This window comes from Opisthocomus hoazin, chromosome 9 (assembly GCF_030867145.1).
Source record: "Opisthocomus hoazin isolate bOpiHoa1 chromosome 9, bOpiHoa1.hap1, whole genome shotgun sequence".
In the NCBI taxonomy this organism is placed as follows: Eukaryota; Metazoa; Chordata; class Aves; order Opisthocomiformes; family Opisthocomidae; genus Opisthocomus; species Opisthocomus hoazin.
In genome coordinates this window covers 20,804,088-20,815,424 of record NC_134422.1, presented here as the reverse complement: position 1 = coordinate 20,815,424, position 11,337 = coordinate 20,804,088, and the positions used below count along the sequence as shown (strand labels likewise).

General features: G+C 39.9%; 1 protein-coding gene across 2 annotated transcripts in view; it reads left to right on the top strand.

Annotated features, from left to right (window-relative positions):
- The first annotated feature begins 799 nt into the window (after positions 1–799).
- The window catches only part of FIGN (fidgetin, microtubule severing factor), a 104,673-nt gene continuing 94,135 nt past the window's right edge, over positions 800–11,337 (top strand). Inside the window, exons 1-2 of one of the 2 annotated variants that reach the window (XM_075430347.1) lie at positions 800–977; positions 1,760–1,929. In XM_075430347.1, the coding sequence (XP_075286462.1) occupies positions 1,905–1,929 (25 nt within the window). In that variant the 5' untranslated portion in view covers positions 800–977; positions 1,760–1,904. The remainder of the gene's footprint in view (positions 978–1,759; positions 1,930–11,337) is intronic. The other variant, XM_075430348.1, reaches the window with a different exon arrangement.

Sequence of the window (11,337 nt, the reverse complement as noted above, 5' to 3'; positions counted from 1 at the left end):
GAGGGGAGTCCCCGGCAGCTGTGGGCCGGGGTAGCTGGCTCCCTGCCATCCCCCCGCCGAGCCGGGGAAGTGCGGGCAGAGGGAGGTGTGGCTGCCGGGGCTCCTCAGCCATTGCCGGCTACGGGGAATGCCTCGCCGCGGCTGCTAGCAGCCGGGCTCCGGCGGGCGGCTGCTGGGGCTGCCCGGGAGCGGCGCGGGGACGCGGCAGGGCTGCGCGGCGCTGGCCGCCGGCCGGGCCGGGCCGGGCCGAGCCGAGCCCGCCGGCGAGCGGGGCGCTCGCACCCCGGCCATTTTCCTGAGGCGGGAGGCGGCGGCGGCCAGCGAGCCCCGACACCGGCCACTCAGGGACGCGGCGCGGAAGCCGGCCGGCGAGGGCAGCCGCGCAGGCCGCCGCCGGCCGAGCCGGGACACTCACCCTCCCCCCCGGGCCCCAGGCGGGGAGGCGCGGGGCGGCCGCGGCGGAGCGGAGGCGGCCGCGGGAACCTCCGCCGCCGGGTTCCCTGCCCGCCTGCCCCGCGGGCGCGGGCCGCCACTAGGCCCCGGCCTGCCCCCCGCTCCCCGTCGCCGCGGAGGGAGCCCCGGCGCCCCCCGTCCCGGGGAGCGGGGCCACGGCGCGGGCGCCCCGCCGTCCCCCGCGGGAAGCGGCGGCCCCGGCGCGCAGGGCCGCGGAGCGCCCCCGCCCCCCGCGCCGCTCCCCCTTTGAAAGCTGATCTTTGGCTCCTCGCGTGAAAGTGATTTGAATTTGGCTCGGTGGCGCTCTGCGCAGGCGTCCAGCTGCTGGCATGCTGGCTCCTTGCAAAGCAGCTGTTTTGGGTTTGAAATTCCAACATGGCAGAGGCTGCAGTCAGTCTTCCCTTCAAAAACTTGGAATGATTTCAAATCATAGGCACCTTCACTTAACCCGAGCCCCCATCTATCAGCAAGCACACCGGATCGATGCTGCTCTAACCTATCGGGTTTTTCTACCAAATCTCCAGGTAAGAGGATATTTTTTTCTCCCCCCCCCCCCCCCCCCCCCGTCTTCCTACCATCGTTTTAAATTTTATTTAATCTTAAAGCTCTCCGAGACCGCCGCGTATTTCTTTAACCGCCCGCTCGAGTCTTAAATATTTTGCCTAATTCGCAGTGGTTTTCTGATACTGAACACTCCGGTCTGCTTTCCTGATCGTAGTCTGGAAAGTACAGATATGCAATCGCGGTGCGTGGTTTTTCCTCCTTGATCACTGCCAACAATAGTAGGCAGATTAAGAGTTCGCGATTGCAAGCTCCCTCCCCACCTCCTCCTCCTCCTAATTGGATTTATTTTTAAGTTGCATTGAAAATAATAAACTGCAGGTAACGCGGGGCTGGACTTTGAGGCAACTAACTTCTGAGCAAATAAGTGCAAATAAGAATCTCGTGCAAAACAAAAGTTAGGTTTAAATTGCCGTGCCTTGGCTGGGGGGAGGGGGGGGCACGGATATGTCAGAGGAGCTGTTGCAGTAAAATGTAAGCACATCATCTTGGAAGGGGTACGGCGTGGTGGGCGTATTGTTGGCTCGGAAGGGAGAGAAAGATGTATAATTTAATGGTATATACAATCCACTGATCCTATTACTATCCTCCCTGGAGCTCTTGTTAGTTTCAATGGGAGTGAGTGAAATTGACATGGACTTGCATTCCTGGTCATGTGCTTTTTTTTTCCCCTTTCTTTCTTCTCTTGTGATCTGAGATCCCCTTTTTGTTGATGTTGCTTTCCCACTTAATTATATGCATGTAGGTTAAATGAATACCTGACGAAAGGGCCCACGTTTCAAGGCAGTGACATTTGATAGCTGAGAGGAAAAGTGGCTTTAATGAAAAGCAACCTTTGGAATTCCTGCTTGTGAAAAATCCAATTCAGCTTTTTGTGCTGCCAGCAAGAAATGATCAGTAGCACCAGTGTTTATGGTATGTCCGTTTTGGGATCTACTTCCTTTGCATCTAAATAGCAAAGACAAATTTAAATAGCATGATAACGCACCGAGAACTCTGCATGCAAATATTTTGTAATAAATGCCTAATGTTTAGTAGTATATTTTCACTTGTGTATATATAAGCATTTTTTTTCTCTTGCTATCATTTGTTTATCATTTCTGCTTTGATTATAGCATTAGTTTTGTCCACTGTATTGATCTCAGTTGTAAAACCTAAAGTTGCATGTTACTAGCAGTGCACTGTACACACCACTGAACTCCAATGGTATGTAAATTAGTAAAACTCGGTGCCTGGAGAAGGGGAAAATGCGTAGCACTGAATATATACACCTATACGTCTACATACTTGTGCATACGTGCCTAAAATGCATCTTTTCCTTTTCCAAACTAGTGATTTTTGAGTATTTATTGGAACTCCAGCTGCTTTTCCCTCTCTTACTTTCACAGTAATCATCTGCTAGAGGTTTTAACTGATGTGGGGTGGGGGAATGTTTTGCATGTAAACAAACAAAATTACTGTTGTGGCTGAATGTTTAATATTGTTTAATAAGTGGTATTTTATGCTCAGTTTACAAGTGTCTGGTTCCCACTGCTCTGTTCTCAATGTGTAACAGAATGAAACAATCAGGTGCTGAAACTGGCTTAATTTTAACGGTCACTCTCCAGCACCCCCACGCCACCCCCTCCTCCAAAAAAGTCAGATAAAATGGAGCGTGGGGAATTTCAATAGATCTCATTGTGGTGCAGTAGATGCACCCCTAGGTATGCAATTAAGGCTAAGGAACTAACAACAGAAGTGACTATTAGTCTGTTTTGTGCAACCAGGAAGAGGGGGTACGTTCACTTTTAATTGTGTGTGGTAGCAGCAAATAAGGATGGAGAGAGACCCTAGGAGAGAGAGCGAGCGTGTGTGTGTGTGTGTGTGTGTGTGTGTGTTTGGGATAAGGGGGAGGTCTGGTGTGTGTGGCTGATGATCTCTTGTAATAACGTATCTGAATGCAAGAAAGAAATTGAGAGAGCAATTGCACAATGTACACTCCTATTTTGGTGCTGTAGGTGACTATATTGCTAAACATAACCCGGGTGCTGTATGATGGGAACGATCTGATTGCATTTTGCATTTAGAACTTGTTGACTTTGAAGCGATCAATAAGGCGACTGTTTATTTTAGATGCACATAATTTGCCCTGAGAAATGTTTTAAGGAGGAGAGCGAGCGAGCGAGAGTGGAACATTTTTTTTATTTTTTTTTTTTCCTAGAGCTGTTGGAGCGAATGTGATTGCCAGATGGGAGATTTCCCTCTGTGATGTTAAAGCTGTAATATATATTCAGAGCAGATTGGACTGCTGCTTGTGATGAGGAGGATATTACATTTCTAAATTTTAAATCGGGAATCGGACAGTATGCTGAGAGCTGAAATTGGATGGTGTGGACGGTTTGGACTGTTAAATGCGATTCCCAGATAATAATAATAATTATGGTAGCAGTAATATATATCTGTGTAATAAACATGATACTGTTAGGCAGCTATATCTATTCTATGGCACTTAAGTATGTATTTCCAAATATGCATTCCCCTCTCTTTACCCCCTTCCCTAAAATGTTAGGGATTGGAGGTGGCTGGGAGGGGGGGTTAAAAGCCCACTGTTAGAAGAAATCAAACGTAATCAGGTTCCTGTTTGAGGAAAAGTTTTGCCACAATTCTTGCTGCAGATGCACCTCTTTCTGAGTTTTTGTTTTGCCCATGTATGTGGCCTGACAGTGCCACAATCCTGAAAGGCTGGAAAGTGGGAACTAGTCACACTCGAGCAGCTCTGCTGTTGCAAATTAAAAGTGTGTTGTGGTCAGGAAATGAAAGCTACAATGTCTCTTTTGAACAAGTCGTTTATCAAGAGAAACATCTATCAAGCAGTGACTTGTCACATTGATCCTCTAAAAGTTAGGTCCGAAGTGGAAGCCTCTTTGATGTTTTTGATGCCAAATTTATAAAATTGGAAAAGCCGGAGAGTAGGACTGATTTGCACTTAAAAATCACCCTGCTCTGGGCGTGACAAAATCATCGAGTTTCTGTGATACAGAGCTGATAAACCAAGGAGGTATCGGATCTTCTGCCTAGTTTTTATTTTCACGTTGAAACTTTGCCATGCAGGCATCTCTTTTCATACTTTCAAAGATCCTCTATGTATGCCTCTGCATTATTTTGCCGGGGATATTTTCTTGCTTAGGAATACATCTGTTGCTTCCAAATTCAACCTTTTTTCAATTGTTTTTGTGACGTTACCTATAGAGTTTGGCTTGAGCAGGCAACTTTAGGGGCTTTTTTTTTGCTCTCATCTCAGTCTTGTTTCTTCTTCTGTATTTGTCATCTCACTTCCCACCTCTCCTCCCTGTGAAGCAAAGTTTCTTTTACCACCAAAGTAATGTTTATTGCAAGTAAGATACATTTGAAGATATCTGTTTGCACAGCTTAAAACATGTTAAGAGTCCTGTTAAGTGTGTCTTCCCCTTCTCATCCTCTTTTTGTTTCCATTTTTGACATATGAACCACGCTTTCATCCTCAACAGAAGCAGTGTATTTCAGATTGAATACGAAGTTTTAAGTAAAAAAAAAAAAAAAAGATGAAAACAAAGCCTAAACTGATCTTTTATTTCTGTTTATTTTCAACCATTTGAATTGTTTAGCAACTTTTCTAAAAAGTTTTTCATTTTCTATGAAGTTTGTGTTTGGATTATCAAAGAATCCCTTTGACGAAAGAGGGGTTTGGTGTTTGTTTGCTGTTTTTGTTTTCTTTTCTTTTCTGGCTAAGGTATGAGTGAAATCTTCCTTAAAGCAGGATGCTTTGACTTCTTTTCTTCAGTGTTATAAATAAGACTAATACTGCTTATGGATACTTGATAGAGACCCACTTGCAAATAGGCAGCAAACGGCAGCGTGGTGGGAGTTTTGGTGAGTGTTATACTTGCTAATTAATCATGTTTGAAATGAAGGAATCATAGCATGGTAATAAAGGCTCATTGTTGTTTGATGTTTGAAACAGGATGTGACTCCTACACGAATCTAGTGGGTTTGGGTTTTTTGTCATTATTTCCCTCCCCTTCATAGTAAGATACCTTCAGTACTCGACCAAATTGTTTTTATGTATTGCAACATCTGTGCAAGCACGGGGCTGATTGCTTCTCTTATTCTAGCAGTATTTAGAAATATGAAGATTGTATTGCTATTGATATCTTCATCATACAGTCTATGGGGAAAAAATGAGTCTTATGTCATTAGCTGTTGTTTAAGACTTGTTTGCTTAAGCAGGGCCAAAAATTCTTCTGGTTGTTTTTTTTTGTTTTGTTTTTTTTTTTTTTTATTCTTGATGTAGAAAGCCTACTACTCTTTTTCTTATGATCGATAAAATGTCACTTCATGAACTTTTGTGCCCTACTTGCTTAAGCATATGTAGTAAGGACTAGCAACTAAAAATATATTTCAGAGTAGTTTGTATACTAGCTCTTTAAAAATTAAACAGTAAAACACTTGGATGGTGTTTTTGTTTCCTTGTTTTGGTTTTTAATATGGTTCTTATCAGACGTGTCATCTTTAGGCTTTATTGTTCACCTTTCAATTTATAACTGCTATATAAGATAGAGAGAGATGTGATAATATTTTTCACACTGCAAAGCTTTAGTTTCAAAATTTAATTTAAATTAATTCAAAAAATAATTAATTAAAGCTATTTTATGAACAAGGTTTGAAATCTGCTTTTGTTTAGATGGTCTTCTCCTTTTTTAAAATATAATTCCTGGAGGAAAATGATTCTGTACAGTTCCTGTCAATATGTTTGTTCAATAAATGCATACAAGAAGCATTGAATGTAATGACTGATCTTCCTGTAGTCTTAATCATCAATTAATAGGCTTATCTGCTTGTTAGGAGTGGGTTTAATGGTACAGAATCAGCATGAGATCTGTGTATATGAAACAATTGTATGTTGTTTATAACAGACTGAGTTTTGATCTAGCATTTTCAGATCTAATAATACAAATATTTGGCTCTTTGCCCTCAATCAATATATCCTTTAAGAGAACAAACTTCACATAATACTTTCATAAAGTGCCAGATGTATTGATACCGAGTTGATAAATTTAATTACTGAAGTTTTACATTGATTCATTGATCTTATGATTGGAGGAAATTGTTCTGCAGACATTTCTGAAGTATTAAAGAATATTGTATGTCAATAAAGCTTGATTAATTGATCAATCAGCACTTTTTTCCTCCCCTTGAGTGACTGATAAGAAAAGACATAAAAAAACTATAGAAGGAATTTCGGATAAACTGAATAGAAATTTTCATGTGTTATTAACAGAGCAGATGAGAAGCAAAGCACTATGCATGTGGCAAAAAAAAAATCAACTCTGAAGTGGAATTGTGCACATTGGGCCCAATCCTTAACTGGTGTAAAATAGTTTTGCTTTAAAGAGCTACAGTAATTTATAGGTCCCAGAATCTGGCCCACTGTGGCTTTTTTTTTTTTTTTTTTTTTAACTTTAGTACCGTTCTCTGGCTTACTGGAAGCTGTTTTAAATCAGATATTATGGCTACCAAAATATATGGAATTTTAGATAAGCATCTGATCCAAAATGAACAGTATAGCTATAAAAGTAATTTGAAGAGCTGTAAATTCAGGATTGCGTATCCCTGATATTGTTGCAGAGTATTAAACTCTTGCTGCTAGAGATGCTATCCTCTAAGTGGAAACTTATCTTCCTTATGGGAAAGATCACTTCATGGAACTCTCGGCTGGGAAAAGACCTGGAGTTTTTTTTTGTTGCTAAAATAATAAGTAAAAAATCCCAATACATAAAATTAGTTATAGGGATATTTTCCAGGTGAAAAACCTTACTGGAGTACTTGGCTCCATTTCTGTGAGGCATGTGACCTTTTCACTCTATGTCAATGATATTTTTATAGAGTGTGTGAGAAATGTGAGCATAAAGAAAATTCCTTAAGATCATTCAATTTTTCTTAAAAAAAAAAAGTAAAAAGAAAAATCTCTGAATCTCAAAACAACATATACATCTCCCTTAGTGAAACTGTATTCCTGTAAAGGATGATAGCTAATACAGAAGAACAGAGAAAATCCACTTGTGATATGTTACCATAGGTTCGACAAATACAATCTTATCCTTCAAGGAGCAGAGAGTCCTAGACTGTAATGGAGGTCAAAGGAAATCTAAGGCTTTCAGTCCTTTAATAATTGTACCCGCCACCTCCTGATCAGCATGTTAAAGAGAATACGTGTATATGTATTATGTTTCTTAGAAGATAATTTGTGTTTGCAGCAACCTACTAAATACCAATGGACTTCACTACTATTGCTTCTAAATACCTGTTGATGTTGGTCTCGCTGTGAGATAAGTGAGGGTAAAATGGAAAGAGAAATAGTTGGTCAGTCTTGGTTACCAAAGTCTTGAGAAACTGGGGGGGGGGGGAGATTGGGCTTTGACAGGTCAGTTTGAGAATGTGAAGAATACTAGAAAATGTGATCCGCAGAAAGCACCACTGATTAAGAGCATACAGAGACGTCTGCAGTGATGAAAATGCGGAGTCTGTGCGTCCCTTTTGCTGAGTGATATTGCTACGAGGTATCGGCACACACAGTATGGTAATAACAATATTGTATATCTGTTCCTATAGTGCTAGTAACGGTACCTGTCAAACATATCATAATGCTGAACTATCTGTTTCATCATATAAGTAACGGTCCTTACTACAATGGCTATTGTATTTGTACAATAGAAAGAAAAGCCATGCTTTATTATATTTCAATAATAGAATAAAACTTTGTTCTTTAAACTGTTTTTCTGCATATGGAATAAAGTTTCATCTGTCTCAGCTATAATTAAAATAATGCAACTACAGATGACTGTCATGTCACTGGCTGATTCTTTTTAAGATTTTTTTATAATAGTCCATTAAGTGTGTAGTCTGATGTGCTATGAAACACTGAAATAGCAATTACCAGTCATATTATTTAACTGCTACTGAGAAACTGTTTTCTCAGTTCTTTTAAAGTACAGTACAGCTACTGCTAGTATGTTGTTAGTTAAATTTCAAATATCCTGAAAGTGATGCGGACAGAAACGCTGAGATTATTTTGATGTGATAGCAAACTTTGGTGATGCTCCAGGTTCCTTGAAATCATGTATTGCTTGGGCTTATTGTTACCTGATTTTAACCCTTTCATGTTCTACTTTTAATGTGTCATATACTCTTTGTTAAGACATATGGTTCATCTTCTGTATGGAATTGCTCAATGCATGAAGATGTATGCCACAATTTATTTTGTGTGATATTTTTGAATGTGTGCATGTGTCAAGCTGGTTATAGATTGGTGATGATAAATTGGTTTCAGTAATCTGTATCTTATTTGCATTAATACTGTAGCAGTAAGAGCATACTGTGGTCAGACTTCATGATCTAAGATAGCTGTCTCACATCTAATTAAGCAGGGTCTGAATGAATGATTCTCCGGTATGGGTCATAATTAAACTTTTTGTTTCTCATCTTCAGTGTGATAAAATACTTAAGGGACACACTAATGCATGTTTGCGTAACTCCTGCTAATCCGAATGGAATTTGAAAACTAATATTGAGAGGAGATGGGAGAAGGGGCTGGACCTGCTGGGTTACGGGGGTTTGTGTCAGGAATGTATCTTCATGCTCTCATTCAAGGTTGTGGTTTTTTTTCCTGATTTAGAACAACGGCTGTTCACTTTCTAATATGTTGGAAGTAACATCCTTATTTTCCTCTGAGAGGTCTTTCCCCTTCTGTCTCCTCCACTCTAGCATACAAGCAAGTCATTAATAAAAAAGCATTTATACAGTGAGCTTGAATTATCACTTAATAAAACTATGAGAACTGTACTGCTGCAAAGATATTCCTAGAGAGTACAACAGATGTTACCGTGTGTACGTTTCTTCTGGAGATGTGGTGAGGGGAAGAGCCAACAATTACTTTATATTACTGAATGACAGCAGAGGGTGGATGGGAATGATAAAGTTATATGCAGAAATTATTAAACCTTGACAATAGTATCAATATTGACATTTAAAATATTATGAACTGATAGCCCTGCTGTACAAACTTGTGTGATAGCTGTGCTTTTAGATGAAAAGTAGCTATTTATATACCTTACGGCTCAGTGTGGTCATGTTGAAAGTATGAACTTACTCATCACAGATTCTGAGTAAGTGCAGGTTAACGTCCTCTGCCTTCTTTAGAGCTATCTGATTACTTCAGCCTCCTGTGTTGACACAGAGAAAGAAACAGCTAGATTCTATGCTGGAAGAATAAGGTTTGCAAGCACTGACTGATAGAAGGTATCCCATTGTGCTACCTAAACCAAATTTTAAAAAATCAAGCACCCTTTTCAAGTAAAACTTGAGAAACATAGAAAGGAACAGCAAAGATGAATCTGAACACACTTGAAGGTGCACCATTTACTTTCAAAAGACATCTTTCCCATCGCTCGTGGATAGCTCTGCCATGAAGAGCGATATCAAAAGACCTCAGGAAAGTAACTATTCTTTTATGTCTTTGGGAACTCAGATGCTTACAAGGTTGTTTCTGAGAAGGAAAAGAATTGATCCTATTTTCAGTCCCTTGTTGTTGGCATTTGTGGACCACATCACTATATGCAGTATTGTAGAAATAGACCTTCAGTATACGAATACAATTCTGTTGCCTCTTGCAGCTCTAAAAGAATAGTGCAATGTTGCTGTATGCAAACTCAGTTTGGACAATATGTTTTTATGACTCCTTTCTTGCACTCTATAAAATTGTTTTATTTAAAATACATATGGAGTTTGCTGAAGATCTTTAAACCTGATTGGTAGGTCATCTGAGTGATTAAAATGGAGAAATTAAAATTTAAAGTAGTGTGTATTGTTTTTTATGAACATAATATAGGCTTAAAGTCACCTGTGATAATTTGTGAACTAGATATCCTCATTCAGTCAGAAAGTTGCTGGGTTTAAACTAGCAAGATTCAGTTATTTCTAATATGGAAGGAGACTGTAGATTTGCTAACTCTTCAGATGAACGTACATTTTATTTACAAAATAGAGTGGATTTGTGTTTACTAATGTTAGATCTGCAGCTTTATATTAACTACATATCTATGCTGGTGCTTATTGAACATACTATAAATAGGCAGATACTCTATTTTAAAGATAGTAATTTTTCATGTCTTTATAGAATTTCTGATAATTCTTTATTTCTTACTCTTTGCCTTCAATAAAAGCTGAAATAAATACATTTTGGAAACTGTTCATGCAGCAATTAACCTTTTTAAATCATTGATTTTCATTTTATTCTTTGACTTTCATTCATTTCATTTCATACTCCTGTCCTGTGAAGGCTACAACACTGGTGTATTTTTTCACATTCAGTTTAAAAACTTTAGAGGAACATTAATTTAACTGATACCATGGTAGTGCTATTGAGAAATTTAATATATTATTCAGATTAATATTAGTGTTGGTAGAGAGCTGAAGCTGAAAGTCAGTAAATCCTGCGTAACAAGGGATGTGAAGCACTTCTCCGTATTTGGCCCACAGCATTTGTCAACGTGACGGTCATATCAAAGGCACACCCTAATACGCAGAGAACGTCTTTGTTGAGACACATAGTTAAGTAAGTTTGAGAAGCCTTTGTTTTAAGCTTTTTTTTTTTTTAAAGTTAGATGGAGGCAAAATCTATCTCATCATGTGCTTACAGAGACTGTGAATAACCAGCGTCTTAACAAATGACATTTTTAAAGTTTTCACTAGTTAGAAATGTTCAAAGAGTCATAATGTGATATTTCTTTCATCACCAACCAGATTATCCATATGGTACAGAATAACAGACAAACTGAGACCAATATTCATTTGGAGTAATAATTTTTACCACTGATTAAGGAAGGATATTTTGTTATTGAGTAACCAGCAAACACACTTCCCCCCCCTGGATCTCAGCTGTTTAGAGATAGTAAAACTCGTTGCTTTCATTCATGACAGGCAAGTCGTTTTTAGCCAAAGTTACTATTCCTTTCTGTTTCAGAGCTGCTACCACAGCTGCAGTTTGAGCCTGAAGGCTCTGAGTGGCTGAGATAACATCACGAATAGTATTGCATCTTAGCAAGTGCAATTCAGGTTTCCACTTTTGGGTGCTCAGTTGTCGAAGGCGTTGAGGCCCTGCAATTGGTATTGACTGTGGATATGCAGGTGTGCAACAAATCTCAGAAGCCAGGTGATGGGTGTTGTAAGGAATTTCCTCAGAAAATGGTAGGCATTAGCTTTACTTGTACTTCTTAAATGCTACAACCTCGCTCTGGAAGTATTAATGCT